Source organism: Sparus aurata, chromosome 24, assembly GCF_900880675.1.
Source record: "Sparus aurata chromosome 24, fSpaAur1.1, whole genome shotgun sequence".
NCBI lineage: Eukaryota > Metazoa > Chordata > Actinopteri > Spariformes > Sparidae > Sparus > Sparus aurata.
Genome location: NC_044210.1, coordinates 4,265,444 through 4,287,069, shown reverse-complemented (window position 1 = coordinate 4,287,069; position 21,626 = coordinate 4,265,444). Strand labels below are relative to the sequence as shown.

The window sequence follows — 21,626 nt, the reverse complement described above, 5'->3', positions numbered from 1 at the left end:
ATTAAACAAACTAAACTTGTGTTTGTACTTTTAACAATTGAATTACTGTAATTCCTATAAAATAATCGGATTTGCAAAATAACTTTCCAGTGCCAAACTCAAAATTTGCTGTTTTGTCAAATTTGAAAAGTGACTTGCATTGACCAACACTGTGCTCATTACCTTGTGTCTTGTAGCAATGCATACCCCGGCCCCAGCTGAGCTTTTTATTTCAGGGGCCCTTCCGAGTTCCAGCTCTTTCCCCTCCTCCTCAGCCCTTTCTGCATACCAGCATCCTGGCTCCTTCTCTGGACGATCTTTCACTCCCTCATTATCCCTTCAAGACACGTCTACATTTAGTCCAACTTCCAATGGTTTGCTATCACCCCATGATCCTCTTCTGCATATCAAAACACCCTCCCAGTCCAGCTTGGGCTTTGATCGCTTGTTGTCTTCCCAGAGTGCTTCTCAGACCCAAGCCACTTCCTCCTCCTCCAGTTGCCACCTACCACCTCCCCAGTTCAATCTGTTGTCCTCCCAGCTACACAACCAGTCCTCCCAACTCTATAACGCCTCCATGTTCTCTTCCGCATCAGCCCTACCACCTACGGCAGCCCCTCTGCCCCCTCCACCTCCGCTGCCCCAGCCTCCTCCAGAGTTGGCAGTTTCCCGGCAGGACAGTGTGATTAAGCATTACCAGCGCTCGTCCCCAGCTCAGTCCGCACCACTCCCCCCACAGCAATATGTAAGCTGCGGTGGATCACCGTGCTACCAGCAGATAGCCAGCCACCATCGGCATTCTGGAGTGCCCTGCAGTCCAATAGAGGAGCAGAGCCCAATCTCTGACTCCAAGCCCTCACCACGGATAGAGTCGAAGACATATCAACCCATCATACAAACTCCTTACACATCCTCACCCTCCAGCTCCTCCACTTCCTCCTCATCTGGCCCCAAGGGAGCCAAGAGTTCTGGCTCCAGTAGTGGCTACTCTTCTTCGGGCTCAGCATCATCCTCTTCCCGTACCCCACACACTCCACCATCAGCCTCCTCTACCTCCTCTTCATCCTCCAAGACGAGCACTGGCTCCCTGTCTGCTCCCTCTCATCAGCAGCCCCCACCTCAGTCAGCAACAGCGACACCTCCTCTGCCAGTGGTGTCATCCACCCATGTTCAACAGCCAACACCCAAACATTGCCTCTCTACCTATGGCTCTCCATCGGTGGCCAAATCTAGCACAGGCCTACCAGACCAGACCCCTCCCCAGCAACATGCCCAGTCCCACTCTCCCAGCCAGCCTCCACCTATACACATGGCCCAGTCTTATGGAAGCTTCAACTCACCTCATGCCCAAGACCTGAGCTCTGGAGCAACGGGCGCTGGAGGGGAGGCTTTCCCTGATACAGGCTCTGGGGGACGCTCATTTTCTGCAGAGATAGTCTTTGGTGAATCAAGCTTTGGCTCAGCTTCTCTTAGAAGAGAAGGCAGCCCTTCCTTAGGGTATGGGGGTGCTGGAGGATCAACAGGATGTGGACCCATTCCAGGAGCGGCTGTACTTGGCAGTGGAGTTGCTTCTGCAGGAACAGGGAGCAGGGCTGCTGCTGTTGGTAATGGAGGCAACAACTCTTACCATCTGCCTGAGTCTTGTCCATCACCCTCCATCAATTCTACAATCAGCTGCCCTGGATTACACTCTCCTGATTCTGCCTGCCATGCACAGTCCCCTGGAGGCTCAGGTGCAACAAAATACATGTCCTCCATGCTCTCTCCTTCTTTTATGTCCTCACCACAAGTTTTCAGTGGTACACAGCAAGCACAGAGCCAGCCCTACCACTCAACGCCACCCCAGCCAAAAACAAAAGTTGAACAATCCCAAGGTGAGGAAGAAGATGATGATGATTTCCTTATCCACCACTTATTACATACCCAGAGCTCCACTCCCCATGCATCCCAGCATCACCCACCTTCTCAGCAACTAACCCAATCACTCGCACAGGCTAGGGATGGGGAAAGCAAGGGGATGACTTATGAAATGAGCAAGATCTCGGAAGACCGCTACCACCTTCAAAGTGTCATTCGTACCAGTAGCACCACCAGCAGTTCTGGCAATGGAACGGCAATTGATGATGCAGCAATTGGCTTAAACAGTCCGTTGGAAATTTCACAGAAGAAACAACAGCAGACAGAGTCAAAGTTGAACATATCAAAGTCCACTGCTGGAGGGGTAGGTGGGGTGAGTGACTCCTTTTCCCTCTCCCATCAGCAACAGCATGAGTCCCTAGACTCTGTGGTCCATTATGGAAGTGGGGACCGCTACACACAGCACCCACATTCTCAACATTCCCATCATACCTCACATGTGTCCTCACACTGTCAGCAGCACTCTCAGCACTCCCAAATCTCACAGCACTGTCGGCACACTCAACACTCTCAGCATAATCATCCCCATTCACACTCACACAGCCAGCCTCATATGGAGCTGAAGAAACCGTCAGATGCAAACGACAATGCCTACTTGTGTAACACACCAGATGTGCAGCATGCTCAACAAAACCATATCTCCCTCTCTCTGATGGATTCGCCCTCAGACCCTCCCCAGCAAACACAAATGCCGGAGTCTGTCCTCTGTACCAACCGCACAAAGATTGACCCCCATCAACCCCCTTCACAGCAACAGCAGCATCCTTTGAGACAGCAGAGTAACGAGTCCTCACAGTTGCAACTCCAGCTCCAAACTCAGGGTATGGATATCCAATACAGCCTTGGAGGTCAGCAAAGAGATGGAACCCAAGCAGGTCAGAACTCGGTATCTCCGCTTGAGATGCTGGAACAATCTCTTTCCCGAACGAACAGCAGAGACAATAGAAGATCTCTGGACAGAACTGGAGTTGGGGTGCCAGTAACAGGAGGGGAGGGAGTTGGTGGAGACAGACATGAGCAGCAGCACAGACTCACACCTCACCACCATCCCCAACAAACAACTTCAGATATCCACGACTTCCTTTCTGAACCAGATTTAGGCTTGTCCACCCCTGCACACCTGCACCACCTCAGCCAGCGCCAGGCCCACCACCAACCACAAGCACGCACTCATCATCAGCTGTCACACTCTCAGTTAGCTCATCCACTCTCCCACCGGATGGCAGCAAATATGGCAACACCCCAACAACAGCCCCAACAAAGAGAGCCTGTAACCCAACTGTCACACTCCCAGATAGACCAGCTCAAACAACACCAGTTTGACCCAGTGGGTAAAGAAGTACAACATCATGCTCAGCATCCACAGCGTTTTGCACCTCTAACATCCATCTGCTTTCCAGACTCTCTCCTGCAAGATGAAGATCGTCCTTTCTTTCCTGAGATGGAAGACATTTTTTGTTCAGCTGGTTACAAGTCAAGTTGTGCTGGGGATTCTGGGGCTGGACAGGCTGCTCAAGAAAGCCTTACCCAGCATCATGGGCAGGGGCAAGAGGGTATGAAAACCTTAAAAACAGGAGTAGCTCGAGAGAGCTATGATATAGTTGGTCATCACAATGATCAAGGCTATGGACAGTACTGCAACAGCCTTCCTGAAACAGGAAATAATAATCTGCACTCAGACCTTGACTCTCTGAAGACCCACAAGCTTCCCTCCACTGTGAATACTGACCAGCTTGGCCTCATCCAATCCCAAACTCTGGCAATAGGATTGAGTTCAACAGTTCTAGGGGATGGCTCAGTCAACAAGATAATTGGAGCTGTGGGAGTCGGTGGAAGTTGCAGCACTCCTGGTCTGACGTCACCTATCTTCTGTTCCTCTCGACCCAAGAAACTGCTGAAGACAAGCTCATTTCACCTGCTCAAACAGCGGCGTGAGCCACAACCTCAAACTAAGAAAAACTATGCACAGGAGTATGAATTTGAAGACGATGAGGATAAAGCTGATGTGCCAGCTGATATCCGCCTCAACAGTCGTCGACATCCTGATCTGCTCCCTGACTTGGTTTCTAGTTGTAGAAAGGCTGGTGGGGTATCAGGAGTAAGTGGGCTCAGTCCACTAATTAGTGACATGGACTTCTGCCACTCCTCCAACTACCCTTCTCTTGGACACTCTTCACAACCGCCCTCCAATGGTGGCCCCAAGAAAAGAGGCAGGAAACCAACTAAACCAAAACGTGAAGGCCCTCCTCGCCCGCGAGGTAGACCACGCATACGTCCTCTTCCAGAGCCTCCTTACTGTAGGGGGCTTGTGGGATCAGTGGCTGGAGAAAGTAGGCGGGGTCGTGGACGGGGTCGTGGTCGAGGCAGAAAGGAGCAAGGGCTTGTGGAAATGCATCAAGACATGAACAAAGCAGGCCTCCCATATCATCTTCAACAGCTGCATCAACAGCAACAGTGCAGCCAACAGCAGCCTTACCAACAGCATCCACACCAACATAACAGACAGCAGGCAGATCACCATCAAGCACCACAACAACAACATCACCTGCATCAACATCAGCTGCATGTTTCCTGTCCTCACCCCCTACCGCATCATCAAGAGCAGCAACATCATCACCATGAGCCACAACAACAGCTATCCCAGCAGCCACAGCAAGATCCAATCAGACCTATGAAGGTAAAAGTGGACTTGAAATTATTTCGGTGTTTTTGTTTATAGTTGTAGTTTTTAAATCTTAAATTATATATACATTTTGTAACTTAAATCATAACAAAAGCTGAAAGGTAGATCTAAATAGATTTTATATACATCAATCCCTCAGGGGCAACAAAATCAAACAGAGGAAAAAATTATGTCTCAAATCATGTGGAAACTTTTGTGTAAATATATCTATGACCCGTCAAGGCACAGGCGTAAGACCTTGGAGGTGTACTAGGGAGTCTGGCAGAAGGACTTTTGTAGTGAATCCTGTGGGTCCTGTATGTGGGGGGATGGGCTGTTACTTAAGTCAATCCAGAGCAGCTTTTGTGATATGTCAGCTCACACTGTCCTGCTGGGGTGCAACTTGGGGATTGTATTTGGTCCACAACAGTGTTGCATGTCATGTGGCATCCACATGGATGATTGCTCAGCAGAACATCACATTATAACGAGACGGTTATTTACATCACTGTCAGCGGTTTTAATGTTGTGGCTCATTGGTGTAAATCCAGCCAAATGTCTTAAACCATCTACCTTTTCTATTACATCTCAGATCAAACTGCCCATTCCCGACATGCTTCCATCAGAGTCCCTGTTGAGGACAGATTCACTATCCAGCATCGAGCCAGCTTTTTCAGATGGATCAGTTGGGTCTGCACCATCTTTGGGCCCTAGTCCTGGACCCAGCAACATTGTGGACATCAGCAGAAATGATCTGAGCCAAACTCACATCAAGCTGCTAAAGCATCAGGAGAAAGCTGCAGAGGTAAAAAGCACACGCAAGAATCACCTGGCACAATTAATCAAATCTCTGTATTTTTACCCAGATATTTCAGTGCTTGGTCTAGTTGTGATCTCCTTTGGCTGATAAGTTACAATGAGTCTTATCATGTGAATGTTAAGTTCTGCTCATTAGTTGCACTGGCTAAGCTCCTTTATAAGTTTATTTCTGACAAATGGTTGTTTGAAGAGAAATTTAAGGGTAAATTATAGCCTAAAAGAGACATTTGTAAAAAAAAAAAAAAAAGATATATATATATGTATATATAAATATGTAATAAGTATGTTTTTCCCAGCCTTTTTTATTTTTTATTTTTTTTTTATCCAACAAGGTAACAACCTGTATGAATTGCTGTTCTGTGACAGTTTGTCAGACTAAATACGTATTTCTTAATTTCTTTGATGTTATATTTTTGTCTCATGAAAATTCTTTAAATGAAAACAAATGCAAAGAAAACCTATATAGGGAGGCAGATTATATTGAATAAAAATTCAATTCAGAATAATTGACACCCATGTTAATCAGAAGTCTTACATACGTGTGATTATGTAGTATCACACAGGTTGCTCACATCTTACTGTTTGTCAAGGCCTGTCACTTACTTCTTTATGTCAAGATGTGTAAGAACAAAAGATGAAATGAAGAATGTTGCAGAGGACCTGTGGATGACAACTTCAACTTTGTATTTCATGTTATGGTGAAATGTAAGCTAGTCTTGGCAACAGTAAGACATCTGCAATATTTTGATTGTGAAGTGAAGTGACACCATATGTTTCCAAATCAAGTCAAACTGGTATACACTACAGGCCTAATCGGGATAGATAAATCTGTTATCTTGTGTTATCTTTACAATAATTGGCATTTGTGAGCATCCTCAAAGGGATGATGTTTTATTGTTGTTCATGTAAAGATAAAGTAAATGTTATAACTAACCATGTCTAAAGAGCTTGACCTAACCTTCACTCAATATATTTTTGAAAGCAGTTTTCTCTGATGTGAACACAGATGGTATGGAAGAAAGACTTTGATGATCCACTGAATCCCGAAGCCTGGGCTTCTATGCAGAAACTCTCTGGTTCAGTAAGTTGCTTCACACCATTGCAAAAACGAGCAACACTAGGTACTTCATATATAATTCATACATCATCCGTTCAATTTCAACCCTCTGGCGGAGAAAGCTACACATTGCCTATCTTATTTACAGATAAGGTACCTAAAGGAACTTATGCCAATAAATGTATGAAAAGGTAGCATTTTAACCTTGTATATGCAAACGTAAGAAATTCTAAGGTATTGTAGTTTCCAGGGGAAAAATCACAGTATTAAAATGTTCTGTTATGTTTTTGTGATTTGAGGCTTAGAGAGAAGGGGGTTATGGTTGAGTGACAGCCAGCCCTGTCTGACTGACATCAGAGAGAGGAGAGAGGTGGTTGTTTCCAGGACAGCCGTTGCCATGGTTACTTCATTTTTCAGTGCAGGAACCCTGCTGCCACCTGCTGTCTGTAAAGCTTCATTACCTATTGCTATAGACCCGCTCCAACGAAAATCAAGTCTTTAACCTTGTTAACCTGTCCAAATGGTGCTTTTGAAATTATGCGAGACACATCATGAGCAAAATAACCAATCAACTCCATGGCTGAGCATTTCTGCTTTAAAAATTAAGTGTACCATTGACAGCCAATAAACAAAACAAAAAAAAAAAAAAAAAGAGTCATACAGCCAGGGTTTCATATGTCACAACACTAAGTAACCAATCCTGTCATCTTGCGTGGTGGCATTCCATCTTGCTGTTTTCAGAAGATGTCGGGTATGCAGATGTAGCTAATTATCTGTATTTTGCATTCTGAATTTCCATACTTTCCAAAATGTACATTCTACTTGCTGTGGAATGGGAACAGGGCTATATTCACAGTCAGTTTGCATATGTATAGACTCTTGCATACTTAACAAGGCAAAGTTGTAGACCTGAGCCACTTTAAAGCCTCACAGGGATTTTTTCATGGAAAAAGTTACCTAATGTGTAATGAAATGTGAGGAATATTTTTCAGGGAACAAGTTTTCAGGGATTTAATTAATGCCAGGGGAGGGAGTCAGGGTGTGCACGGCATCCTTTGGAAGGACAATAAGACCAATATCAATCAATCAATATGTCATCCTCAGTGGTAAAAAGTAGAATGAATCTGACACTGTTGCATCATCACTTCCTGCCATTTTGTACTTATTTGTCCTGATGTACCTCTACCAACGTCAGAATTTTTCTGTGTTCGTCTTTTTCTTTCTGTTGATTTAATCTTTTCAATTTCTTATTTCACGCTTATTTATATATTTTCATAAATAATTAAAACTTTATGAAAAAATTACAGACGTTTTTGAAGAAAATAAGTAGTTTTCATGTTGTTTTTAGGATGAACAGTGTGGCAGGTTCTAGTGGGTATATTCTTGGAACATAAATGTGATTAATCATTTGGTCACTTCAGGCATTTAGTTTAAAATAGCAAAAAATCTATATTTTTATACATACAATAAATGTGTATATGTGAAGGGTTCTCTCATATTGATGAAGTCACAGAGAATTGTTTGTTTCATCAGTAATGAGACTCTGCTCTTTTGCAGGCTGATGAGAAGGCTTTCGACTTAAAACCTGGCTTCATAACCTCATTTTTGGACTTCCTGAAGACAGGCAAAAAACAGACGGGCTTCGAGCATGGACATGATGGAGGTGAACAAGAAGCACTAAACTCCTGTTTCTCTCTTAAGGGGGAGATCAGGCCCTTAACTTCGCCTCATCCTCCCCTACCACAGACTCCTCCACTGCCGCCTACAGGAACATTCAGTGAGGGAGGGCAGGGTGAGGGGGCAGACTTGGCACTCAGCAGCTGTCCGAGTCCCTGCAAGCCTCTGGATGAGGAGCTTAAAGGGAACCTGGAAACGCTGCCCTCCTTCTCCTCTGATGAGGAGGACTCGGTCAGTAAGAATCAGGACCTGCAGAAGAGCATCTCATCTGCCATCTCTGCCCTCTATGACACCCCACACACGTTGGCTGCTGCCATGGCTTCTGCCATGGTGAAAGCCCCACCCACCTTGTCTACCCCTACTCCACCACCTCTTACCCCCCCACTTCCTGCCATTCCTCCCCTCATTCCCAGTACAGAGAATGGAAAAGAGGAGGCCCTAACATACAATGAGCAACACATACAGGACAAGAGGGACCAACAGTTAGACTCCCCACAGTCAAATAGAGAAGAAGCAGTGGAGAGGGAGGTTGAGCAAGGAGGAGTAGAAGAGGAGGATGGAGAAGGAACGACTGTAAATAATAAAGATTTAATAAGACATTCACACAGTCTACAAAGACTCCTGGATGAACAGGAGGAAGAGGAAGAGAAAGAGGAAAGGATGACTGAAATGCAGATTTTGGAGGTTTCCGAGGTTTCAGGTAAATTAATCTTAATAAATGTTGTCTGATTATCTGTCTGTTTTCTAATGTCTTCCACTCTTAACTTTCTTCAAAACGGAACTAGGCACTGTTAACTGACAGTCAACATTCGCTCTACTCAAAAAAAATGTATTTCTTGAACTTGGAAATAGTGATTTGACAACATAATCTTAATTCATGGTCCACTCATCTGCTTTTTTCCGAGCTTTCAACTCTTTCTCATGGCCTTCATCAGCAAAGGGAGTCACTCAGGTGGAGTCGCCTGCGAGAATGTGTAATGATGTTACTGTGAAAGATCTGTCACGTAGTAAGTGGTTGTGTATGGGCTGAGATGGAACCTCTGTCTCTGTGTAAAGATGTCATGCAAATGTTCTCTTGGGGTGTGATGACATCTGAACCAACTTAATGCAAACAACCAAATTCACTGATGAGGACCAAGAGAAAGCTATTTAATGGACCTTGATTGCATAGTTTAAAAAAAGAAAAGTTAAATCCACTGGCTGTGTTCATTAGTGGGAGACAGGCGAAAGATTGTGTTGTTGCTTTGTTAGAAATTCCTACCTCTGCCTGCAGAAAGCAATGATGGTTGTGATCTGCGACATGTTCTTGTTACTCCCTTCAGATAGATAGACTGTCGAGGGCAGTTAGAGTGTAATGTTCTTATTTGCTCTTGCTACATTGTTTTTCAGATTCTCCATCAGGATCTGTGCTTGCTCCTGAACATCCATCCCCATCATTGTCCATCTCCCCCTCACCACCCTCCTACTCTGCACCCTCACCCCTCCCTCCCCTGTGTCTCTCTGTACCCTCCCCAATGCCATTCCGTCAGGAAGAGGAAATGGAAAATCCAACTTATCCTCCTTCTGAGCAGCAGCAGCACTCCTTCCAGCGGGCTCCAACAGCAGGCACCTCTCCACCCCCATCCACTTCCCCTCCAGCTGTCCCGTCCTCACCTCTCTCCAATCTTCCCCTGGGCCAGTCCATCCCTCCTCCTTCCACCACACCCCCTCCATCATCCTCTGATCAGGACCAGGAACCTGATGTTGGGCAGCCTTCCCCCTTCTCACCCTCCTCTTCCTCACCCTCTTCATCGTCCTCTCCACCACCATCACCTCCAACCCCAGAAGAGGCCCCAGCATCTCAGCGACTTACCTCCCTCCACCTGGCAAAGAAACAGGCTGACGCTGCTATAGCCGGTGAGAGTGAAGAGGAGGACAGTGAGAGTGGAGGCGAGGGAATCTTTCGTGAACGGGACGAGTTTGTGGTTCGAACTGAGGACATCGGGACTCTTAAGGTGAGTACGCCTACAGCTCCCAGCAAGTATGTGTGGTGAATTATAACTTACTATTAATGATATTCACTGTCTGTTTCTGTCACCAGATGGCCTTGCAGACGGGAAGAGAGCCCCCACCAATCTGGAGGGTGCAGAAAGCCTTGCTCCAGAAATTCAGCCCAGAGATCAAGGATGGTCAAAGGCAGTTCTGTGCAACAAGTAATGTGAGTTTTCAGGACCCCCACAGGGTCAATGAATACTAAATATCATTACTTTGCATCTTAATTGTGACATGCATTCGAGGTGTCCAGTAGCTTGATGGTTAAGGGTTAAAAAAAAAAACCACAATTCCCATTTTTCCACTGTCTCTATGTCCACTCATTTCCTGTGTATACCTTCACTGTAAGCTGGCTAATAAAGGCACAAGATGGCAAAAAAGAGATGGAGTAGAGGCTCCCTACCTGCTTATAGAAGGTTTGGAGTTAAAGCTCTGGAACCTACATGAGAAACCTAAACTTCCTGTTAATATTTATTGTTTTGTCTAATTGAATTGCATCTTTAAGTCTGTACTTGTATCATGTCCACTGCTACTTTTTGATGTAAAATGATGTCTAAATTAGAAAACAGGTCCAAACTGACCATTGTTGGAGCCTGGTTCCAGACCTGAATTGGAGCCCACATTTATACGTATATCCACACGGTAGCATCAAGGTAAAGGATCTTCGGCTACACAAAGTATTTTATATTTTAGGTGTGTATAATATGTCCTCTGGCTGAAATGCCGTTTTTCTATTTTCAGTAACTGTTTTGCCAGGAGAGAGGACCTATACACATGCATTAATGGAGAGGCGACAGAGTGAGCAAGCGCACCCCGAATGAGGCGCCAGCAGTTAGGGGTTCGGTGCCATCGTCAATGGCATCTCGGCAGTGTTCCGCAGTAGAACAGACTCTGTATAGAGTCAGAGCCAGTTTTATGAACTTACTGTAGCTGTAAATAAATGCACATTAGCCAGTCTTATGAACTGACAGTAGCTCACTGATTCTTAAAAATCTGCAAAAACCTGTCCCATGAAAAATTATTAACATAATTGAATAACTTCTATGATTATGTGTCAGCCCAGTTCCCACAAAAGATGTTGTCCCAAAACAAGAGAATTAACATTTAATTTTGATAAAAAACTGTGAAAAAATAATGTTAAATGTTTAACACATATTCCAGATAAAGAGTAGCATGTAAAACATATTTAAAACTAGAAGCAGTTAATTTTCTACAATATTTAATCTTGTTTTGTTTTTTGTTTTTGTCAACACCGTCAGATATTTATAAAAAAGCAATACAACAGGCAGGTGGTCAACTTTATTCCTTAGGACCTCCTTTCCACCCACCATGTTTGCTCAATGCAACAAGGTCAAAAAAGCTGTTGGAAGTTTGTGTATATATTATATATTACATACTTATAATGTATGTATGAATGAAGTCGCTTTGGACAAAAGTGTCTATATGTAAAGAAAATAAATAAAACTAAAACTGCAATATTTAAAAAAGAGTAAATGCTGAGTACAAGTTTAATAATTGAAGGTCTTGTTTAAAGTTTAAATGGTGTCTGTAGCTCAGTCTATGGAGGGGGTTTGAGGAGGATTTGAAGATTTCTCCATAAGAATGAATGGGAAAGATTTTGCAGCAAAAGCCCAATATTTTAAAAAGTTTAAAAGATATGAATGTCATGTCATTTGAACGTTTGATAAGTTTTGTAGTATGTGTTGCAGTATGACAATGTTGAAACGAAGGGAAATGGTATTGCCTTAAAGTAATCCCCTGATCAGATTAATGAAGTGACCTGTCAAATACTTCTGAACAAGGGCTAAAACTCTCTAAACCATTTACACACAAGTTGAACCATGACTTGCTTTAAGGAAACTTCCAGCCTGGCTCTCTAATCACCAAACCGTCACTCTATCACTCCTATAATTATCCAGATAACAACAAAATAGGATGTAATAGGTGGTGCGAGACTTATCGTACCTCAGGGATTTTTTATAAAATCATCTCCTGAGGGAGTCCCGCTCTGTCCTTGAAGGAGCCTCTGCTTCTAAAAGGGGTAGCTTCGTTGGCCCTTACCTCAGATTCATCCACAAAAACCCATAAATCACTACCAGAGTGAAATCATCAATATCTGAAACCATAACCAAACCAAAAGAATTTCAGTCATGAACTCAAGTTCTCAACCACAACACTTCACTACATCACTTCATCAGTGTCACATCACAACTTTAACTTTGTGTTTGGATTGATATCAGGCAGTCTGCTTGATATCAGTGAGTGCTCCTCTTGCATCAAGTTGTACACTTGTTAAATTCTCCTAATTAGGACAGTTCTCTCTTATTGAAATTAAGGACATTTAAGACTGTCTAGTTTAATGAATGCACTGTCTAACATATAGTTTTTTTCACCAAGAATAATTATGTTTACTAAATTGTCACTCTTCATGTCTCTTCCCTCAGTATCTGGGCTACTTCGGTGATGCTAAAATGCGCTACCAGCGTTTGTATGTGAAGTTTTTGGAGAACGTCAACAAAAAAGATTATGTCAGAGTGTGTTCTCGAAAGCCATGGCATAGAGCTGGTCTGACTCTGAGGTAAGGCTATGAGTGAGATTGTCTTGTCAACCATTTGAAAAATTTAATATGGCTGTCAGCTACTGATTTGGGAATCATTTCAGTTAACTGACAAGCGTCCTTGGCCTTCAAAAATTGGAGCTTAATGCACTTTGTCTTTTGTTTTTTCACTGATTGATTGACAGGCGCCAGTCTTTACCGAAACAGCTGCCCACCAATCACAATCGAACCCCACCTCAAGTGGAGAGAGACGACAGAGACAGGGAGAGACAGAAAGAGAGAGAGCTGAAAGAGCAAAGAGAAAAGGAACAACGAGAGAGGGAAAATAGGGAAAAAGTAGAAAAGGAGTATAAGGAAAGACAGAGGAGAGAGAGATTAGAGAAAGAGAGGAAAGAAAGGGAGAAACAAGAGCAGGAGCAGAAAGAGAGGAACAGAAAGGAAATAAAGAAGGTGGAGCGGGAAAAGGAGGACAGAGATGAAAATGAGAGGGGGAATAGAGAAAGTGAGAGAGAAATGGAAAGGGAGAACGAGAAGGGAAGTGAAAGAGGGGAGAAAGGGCCGAAGGAAAGGGAGAAAGGGGAATATGAGAGAGAGCAAAGAGAGAGAGAGCTGAAAGAGACGGAGCGAAGGAACAGGGAGCAGAAAGAGAAGGAGAAACAGGATAAGGAGCGGAAAGAGAGGGAGAAACAGGAAAGAGAAAGGAGAGAAAGGGAGAGACACGAGAGAGAACTAAAAGAGAGGGAAAGACATGAGAGAGAACAAAGAGAGAGGGAGCGGAAGGAGAGAGAGCACAAAGAAACCGACAACCTAGAGAGAGAGAAAAGAGACAAAGAGAGGGAAAAGAGAGAAAGGGAGCAGAGAGAGGCACAAGAACAGAAAGACCGCGAACAGAAGGAGAGGGATGAAGAGAGAGGGAGAGTGCAGAAAGAAAAAGAGAGAAGAGAGAATGAGAAGGAGAAGGAGAAACAAAGGGATCAGGAGAATGTGCGTGGAAGGAGAGATGACACAATGGAGATTGCTGGGTTGAAGGAGGATAAAAGAAGAAGAGAGAAGAAGATGGAGTGTCAGACCAGAGCCAAGACCTCACAGGACAATGTGGAGCCTCCTCCCAAAAAGAGAATGAAATGGCTGAAGGTGGTGCAGTCCTCCTCCGACGAATCTGATTCCTCCCCACCCAGTGATGAGGACGGTCAGCTGTTCATGTGTACCTCTTTATATTTGTATAATTGGTAAAACATATGAACATAACACATAATATTATTTTGACTTGTTTCTGTTTTAGGGCCTGTGCAGGGTGGGGCTGACAGCCGAGCAATGAGGGAGATGTTTAGGAGCTATGTGGAAATGTTGGTCAGCACAGCACTTGACCCTGATATGATCCAGGCACTGCAGGACACTGATGGTGAGCACTCAGATACTCACTAAAAGAGTGGCCTTTGTAGGTGTGTTAGCAGATTACCACACTTTCGAGGACTATATTGGTGTTTTCATAAAACTGTTTTCAAAGGCATGCTGTAAAATGTCAGAATGTTCAGAGTATGCATTTTCTCAACCTTAAATCAGTGTTAACATGCACATTAAAAGAATGTCAACACCCAGCACTAGTCGGGCCGGCAGTCTACCTGTCGAAGCGTCCTTGGGCAGCACACTGAATCTGTCCTGTTGAGCAGGTTGGCTTCTTGCATGGCACATTCAATGAGTCATGACCACTTTCCTATCTTCAGTCACTTTGGAAGATACTTGGGGATTTGACTTGTGCTCACATGAAAGGAAGGCACAACAACAGCTTTACTCCCGCTGTTGTTGTCAGTAATACAATATACAATGCTTTGAATTGAAGAGTGGACCAATAGGTTATATTCACACTGCCACCATTTTTTCTGACATCATGCTGAGGTGGGAAACTTAAAAGCTAAGTTAATGTTCTCATGCTGTGTTCCCAGTGTCAAATTTCATAAACTTAGGGAATCTGACAATATTTATAATTTCTCCACTTCATGATCCTGAACATCCTTTGCAGGTATCTCACAATTACAGTGAGTAAATGTGAGACTTAAATGTTAACAAGTGTTCAACTACTCCTCAGACGAGTTGTACCTCCCACCCATGAGGAGAATTGATAGCCTGCTCAGTGAACAGAAGAGGAGGTTACTGAGGAGGGTCAACATGAGTGCTCAGCACCAGGTAAAACTGCAGATCTTTCTAGTTTGTTTTACCATGCAAGCAGAGTGATAGAAATGACTGTATGTTGATGACTATTTAGAGGAAGTAACTTGGTGTAGGTTTAAAACAAATAGAGAAGTCAGATAATTAAACAAGGAGCTTCTTCGCACCAATCACATTACATCTGTATCTGTAAACTGAACTTGAGCTGTATTCCATGCCTTTGACCGCATTTGCTTCCCCTTCTCCAGGAGGCTTTACATATATTTCCCCGATTGACGGCAGATACGCTGGAATCCGGAGCTGTCAAAGTTCACCTTGGCGGGGAGGGATACAATCGCAAAACCCTCAACTGGGTCAAGAGGAGTATTCCTAAGCAACAGGTCAGGTCAGGTCAGCTCAGCTACAGCATAGCTGTTACATCACTTTTTCTACCATTATACACTGGGTATCGTACTGGGTTGAGATTAATCAGTCCTTGGTAGACATAAACATGTTTAAAAGACCACATCTATATTAAGATCGTTTCGGAGATTGATAGTGACCAGGGCCCGTATTCACAAAGACTTTTATCTTAACGTTAGGAGTACTCCTAAATTGGACTAAAAGTTTTGATGTAGGAGTCGTTTCTTAAAAGTAATTCACAAAGCAGCTGAGACCTACTTTTACTTATGAAAACAGTGAACTGCTAAACTAGAAGTAACTCTCTGTTGCTATGGATGATGTCAATTTATAAGGACGCACTTAGAAGCGGTGACAACGGTGATTGGTTGTTGAGTGACAGGGCAGCCCATTGAAAAGTAATTTAGGCTACGCAATGCATGAAGTGAAAATAAGGAAGTTGCCTACAAGCCCATGACAAAGCCTATGAAAAGATATTGGACAAAGAAATGTATTTATGAGGAGAATAAAGGGCAAACCCCTCCCCCCCCAACAAAAATGCTTTGGCCAAATAAAAATTAGAAGATTGCGATGAAAAACAGGAATTGTCAATAAAAGCGGCATTTGCTCGAAAAGCTGTGTCAAACCACTCTCCATTAAAATTCGGGAATCGTGTGTTAATCCGGGCCATTTCACAACAATGTCCAGTATATTGTAACGTGCGTCAAAGACAATCTGTGTATTGATGGAATGCAACTTTTTCCAATTGACAAAGACGTCTTCATCCTGAGAAGGTGCAATTATTTTAATATGAATCCCATCAATGGCACCGATCACACCGGGTATACCTGCAATTTCCATGAATTTGGCTTTGATTCTTTGTTGTTGGCGATTGTCTAAAGGAAACCGGATAAACTGATGGATTATATGGGGTCTACAGAGCGCGTTGATGGTTTGATAGATAGAGCGGCTTACTGATGGCTGTGATATCCCTAAATCACCCGCGTTGCAGAGCTGCATTTTCCCCGTAGCCAAATACTGGAGTGTTGCCAAACATTTTAACTCTTGCGTTATTGGATTGTTTCGGTTGGTTGGGGACGTTATTGCGTCCCTCACCAACTCAACCACAACTTCAATCCCTTTGCGGTCCATCCGATATCGTTTTAATAATTCCCTGTCATTTAGCATCTCCAAAACATTCGGCTGTGACTCGGTCTTAGCGGGTTAGGAGTCCTCTGGACTACTTCTAAGGTCTCCCAGATTAAGGTGCTACTTTTAGGCCTAAAATGTTTTGTGAATAACTCTTATTTTCAAAAATTAGGAGTCCTAAAGTTACGACTGACACGCCCATTATTTTTAGGAGTTGCTCCTCCCTTTTAGCCTTAAGATTCTCTGTGAATACGGGCCAAGATGTTTATCAACTTGAATTCCATCCAATGACTCGATTTGAAGAAAAGTCCTCTCATGACACGTTACAAATTGAGCAGGTCTAAACCATACTCTTTGATTAAACCCAACATCCCCCCATGAGCCAGCAATTGGTGACAGTTTCAGGAAAAACCAGCCTTTTAACAGGCAGAAACATACATACGTGCAAAGACATACACACACACAGCTTTACTCTGCAAAATGTTTACTTCATTCAACATGTGTTTGCTTATATAACATGCAGATCTTCATAATAAACGTTACAAGAAAATAAATTGAGAATAACATGTAGGTATTGTGCTACTCTATAAACCACCTTCAAAACTCAACTCTAATGCTTTTCTTGTTCTCAGCCAGTTGATTTGATGAGACAACTCTTGAGTTTATTTAAAAAAAGGTGCTTCTTAACAGAGTGCTTACAACCTTTATTTGACCTCAAAAACTTAACTTTACTCAAATCGTGAACCCACAGTTTTAATCTGTAACAATCTGCAGCTCACCTGTGGTCAGGCTGTTGCTGACAGAATGTTACTGATATAATATGATGATGGCTAACATTACTAAACTGGCTCATGTATCCGACATATAATGTCCAGTGGCAGCAGGTGAATCAAATACTTGTGGAGAACATAAAGACAAAAAAGAAAAGAAACACTGCATCACGTTCTTTTACACTACTTTTTACTTTTAAAAGTCTTTCTGGGTTTAAACAGTTATGGACCTTAGAGTAATGAATATATAGGAAATACATGCTCCCTTTTCAGTGGACACACATCTTTGTACTTCCTGGCTGGCTCACATTTGATCACCAGGATTAAATGCGACGTACCTCCAAACAGGGGGAGAGGATTTAAAACATTTACATAGACAAAAGAGTCACAGCAACTTGTGTCTGATACAAGCAAAGAAATGTACTGAGGTATCACACCAGTGTATTTAAATTAATTAAAATAAATGGAATGTATTTGTATTTGCTGAGCTGAATGAACTTTTGCTATGATAGATGTCTAGTTAAGGTACTTTGATAACTGCACATTCTTTATGATATTAAATTTTTTTTAACTTACTGTGTCAAGATGAAGGATTGGTGGAACAGAAAAGTATGAAGAAATCTGATTGATGGAATAGAAGTCAGCATTACAATACATCAATACATATCATAGTAATACAATATAAAATCTATTTTATTGTTATTTGATTGGTACAATGCAAATTAACATAGCACCACCATAAACTTAGATGATAAGGCTTACCTGTAAGGGCTTACCAAAAATGTAGCTTCTATCTCATCTCTGAAGCTGCCCTCTGAAGTTCATCGGGACACAGTGTGGGATGACTCTTTCCAAACTCTTATTCAGGTTAATTTAATGTCAGATGCACCGGGAGCTATAAGCTCTCTGCTGCCACCGATTGGGTGAAATAGCTACATTCAGATAAATACCATTTGGGTACTGGAATTATCCCCCCAACAAGCTCCTGTCTCCTGTTATATAAGATGAATGAACTGTGGATATACATCTTAGCGATATTCAATGGGAAAAGATTACACATTAAATACACCATTAACTTTAGACAACGTAGAACATTTTTAATTTACAGTACAATTTTTTTATTGCAGATAATACATTTTAGTCATACAGTGCAATGTTTACCTTGCTAATTCAAAAATATATATTTTAAAGCATTTTGTCATCTCTGACAAAGTCCTCTAGATAACTCAGTTAATACTTGTTACGTATAAGGAATGATCAAATGTTTTTGAATTTGCTCTCAGTTTCCTTGAGTAATGTGCTTTATAAATGTTGGGGAATCATTCATGAGGGAAAGGAAATGTTGGAAAAAAAAAAATCCTCTATCTTTTTTCTCTCTCACTCTCATATTTTTCAGGATCTGAAGCTGTCAATTGAAACTTGCCGGATCTACAGTTTGTATCATTCCCTTCACCACTTCAAGTATCACACCTTCCTGCATTGCAAGAAGGAGGTAAGGATAGCTGCATTAATGCTAAAATGAATTAGTTTTTTATTTTGAACTTTGCTCCAATGTCCTGTCTGTATTTTTTGTCTGTAATGGACTTATATTATACTAAAGCTGCTTAAGCTGACATATTTACACATTTTGAATATCATTCAGAGAATACAAACATCCACTGAAAAGAGTAGATGAGGTTTTTGGGTCTTACCTGTTGTGGTGCCATAGAAGTTAATAATTGTTTTGAAGTGACTAAGATATCATATCCCATCACATGACCCATCCAAATAGCATGTAGTAACAACTTAAACTATGTTCTTACTAGGGCTGTCACAATATTAAGTTCGCACTGGATGATAATTGCATCCATAAGAATTCACGATAATAATATTATCATGATATATATGGAAATGTTGAAAAAAAAAAAGCTCTCAGTCAAATTAATCTTAATTTTGTCTATTGTGTGTTCTGTCTGTCTTCCATCAAATTAATAACATTTGTTTTACAAGTGTAGGGAGGTGGATAGAGAGTCTATGTAACCCTACTGTAATGTCATTTCAACATGATTTTGCTCAGCAGTAGTAAATCAATGAGTCGCAGAGCCATGCCACAAACTAGCTAGCTAAGAGCTAACTGTTACTGCAGCTTTTTCTTCTTTTTCCATTGAATAGCGGTTGGCAACCAGTGTTTAAGCACATTTCCGCCACCCATTATAACAAAGCAAGAACAGAAACAAAGAAAGAAAGAAATTAAAAGGTGCTGGATTATTTAAAAGTTATATGCCTATTATTAACACAATATCAATTTGTCATCTTCTTAATCCTGATTATTGTCAACAATGTTATCAACAACACGCTAGCTCACCCTAGGATCGTTAATGAGGGAAAAGGATTGTTACCTGACTGAGAGGTTAGGTTTGCATCATGAGAGGTAGAGACACCTGGTTTGCAGGTTGCATAGCATTTGCAGCTAGCATTGACCCTCCACCCTTAACTGTTCCTCAGCAACTGTTGGATTCATTTCTAGAATCAGAATCAGAATTCCTTTATTTGCCCTGCAAACGAGGACAATTCTTTTTTTCACAAAAACAATAATAATAGTAAAAAATAAACAATGTAATAAAAAGTGAAGAGCTAGAACAGACTTGCATACAATTATAAACAGTGTGGCAGTGTATTTTTATTAACAAATAATACATATGGGTATTCAAAATTGTACAGATAGTGCAAATCAAAAATTAGAAATTAGTTATGTATAGAGTTTGTATTGCACAGTGCACAGTGTCAACTACTGTGAGAGTGATTATTTCAGTTTTCCAGCTATTTGGATAATTTCCAGCTGTGCCCGACTTCTTGTGTTTTCTTTCGACTGTATGTAACTGACTTGTTTCCTGATCAGACGCACAGTATTGAGCAAGCAGCGGAGGATCCTGGCCAGGAGGAGGTGGTGCAGCAGTGCATGGCCAACCAGGGCTGGTTGGAGAGCCTCTATAACTCCTTCATGGAACTACTAAGCCTTAGTGCCAAGGCCTGAAGGATTACAACAGCCCCAGCTGTCAAACTCACACATCCTGGGTGGAGGCATCCCGAGTTTGTGAAACATTGTACTACCAAAACAATATGGATGCTGATAGCAAGAACAACCGTGGGAGGTTAAAATTTTAAAGTATTTGTTTTATTTAAGTACCTCTTGATTTCAAAAAACCTGTGATGGATTTTCCTCAAAAGTCAAAGAAGATAATTTGATCTACACAACTAGAGATTTTTAGTAATCCAATTCAAGTATGTATTGACAACTGTGGTTTGTATAATTTATTTTTAAAGATTGAAAAACCTTAACAACATAAAAACATTTTTAAAGGGCTAGACATAAAATGGCCCCCCTGCATTATTTGATTCTGTCAGACTGAAGGGGTAAAACTACAGTTGAGTGAGACATCAGTGAGGTTTAAAAGGACCATGGTAGTGTCTTGTTTCAACCTGCCTCAGTCATAAAGTTGATTCTGGAAAAAAAAAGTATTTAAAACTAAGCTGTGTTCTGTCTGTGTTAAAAAAACAATAAGAGAGAGGATTTAATGCCTGTATAGACAAGGAGAGAAAAAAGAAAGTGCAACTCTCTTAAAAGAAGTGATCCAAAAGCATAAATGTCAGTGTTTAATGTGAGTCATTTTTATCTGTTTGTTGTAGATGGATATTTCCTATTATTTGACCTCTCAGAGGATATTCCTGCAGAGCAATTTAGTTGTTTTGCTGTGTAAATAGTGTACAGCTGTTTCATTCTCTTGTTCCCAGTTGCTCTTCTGTACATGAAATTCCTGTATTTGACATAATGAAATAAAACTTCAAATGACAAACGTGAAGACGAACCACCGAAAGGTTGAGTCATTTCACAACAAACAAGCAAGTGATTTAAGCCGATACAAGATCCATTGGGTAGGTTCAGGTTGTGGCTTCTTTTGCCATATAATGCAGGACTGCTCAATGAAATTTAAGTTTTGTTGATTGAATTACTTTTAGGTTTCTTTGAACTAGTTTTGAGCTCTGTTAAGAGAAGTGAAAAAGGAATACCTGTCTGCACACACATACACAGGGCATCAGTAATATTAGTGAAGTTTGATTTCTGCATTGAACCGAAAGGATACTTCAAGACAGTGCCGACCCCAGGCTCAGTCTGTTCACCCCAGTCATGTGGGAAAAGATGAAGTATCTGCTGCCATACCACCAGACTACAGAGAAGCTTCTTTCCTCCGGCTGTGAGACTCCTCTATTCATCCACAACACTCCATTTTATAGATTAAGACTTAAATTTTTTCAGTGTTTGAAGCATTCAAAACTACAAGTTCAGTTTGGTTTTTGAAACCCTGGCTTTGCAAAAACTGACAAAAACATCTCCCCTGTATCATTGTACCTACAATCCTGAAATCATAATGGGCCAACTCAATGCAAATCCTTATCATCACAAAGTCCAGTTACACAGAACATCTT

The 21,626-nt window shown here is 42.0% G+C and overlaps 1 protein-coding gene across 2 annotated transcripts in view; it reads left to right on the top strand.

Annotated features, from left to right (window-relative positions):
* The window catches only part of LOC115576970 (proline-rich protein 12-like), a 28,844-nt gene extending 7,843 nt beyond the window's left edge, over positions 1-21,001 (top strand). The window contains exons 4-16 of one of the 2 annotated variants that reach the window (XM_030409699.1): positions 216-4,573; positions 5,151-5,363; positions 6,384-6,458; positions 7,992-8,811; positions 9,501-10,105; positions 10,192-10,308; positions 12,587-12,720; positions 12,885-13,888; positions 13,982-14,101; positions 14,786-14,883; positions 15,114-15,245; positions 18,559-18,654; positions 20,041-21,001. In XM_030409699.1, coding sequence (XP_030265559.1) covers positions 216-4,573; positions 5,151-5,363; positions 6,384-6,458; positions 7,992-8,811; positions 9,501-10,105; positions 10,192-10,308; positions 12,587-12,720; positions 12,885-13,888; positions 13,982-14,101; positions 14,786-14,883; positions 15,114-15,245; positions 18,559-18,654; positions 20,041-20,175 — 7,907 coding nt within the window. In that variant the 3' untranslated portion in view covers positions 20,176-21,001. Of the gene's footprint in view, positions 1-176; positions 4,574-5,150; positions 5,364-6,383; positions 6,459-7,991; positions 8,812-9,500; positions 10,106-10,191; positions 10,309-12,586; positions 12,721-12,884; positions 13,889-13,981; positions 14,102-14,785; positions 14,884-15,113; positions 15,246-18,558; positions 18,655-20,040 lie in introns of both variants that reach the window. The other variant, XM_030409698.1, reaches the window with a different exon arrangement.
* The last annotated feature ends 625 nt before the right edge of the window (positions 21,002-21,626 follow it).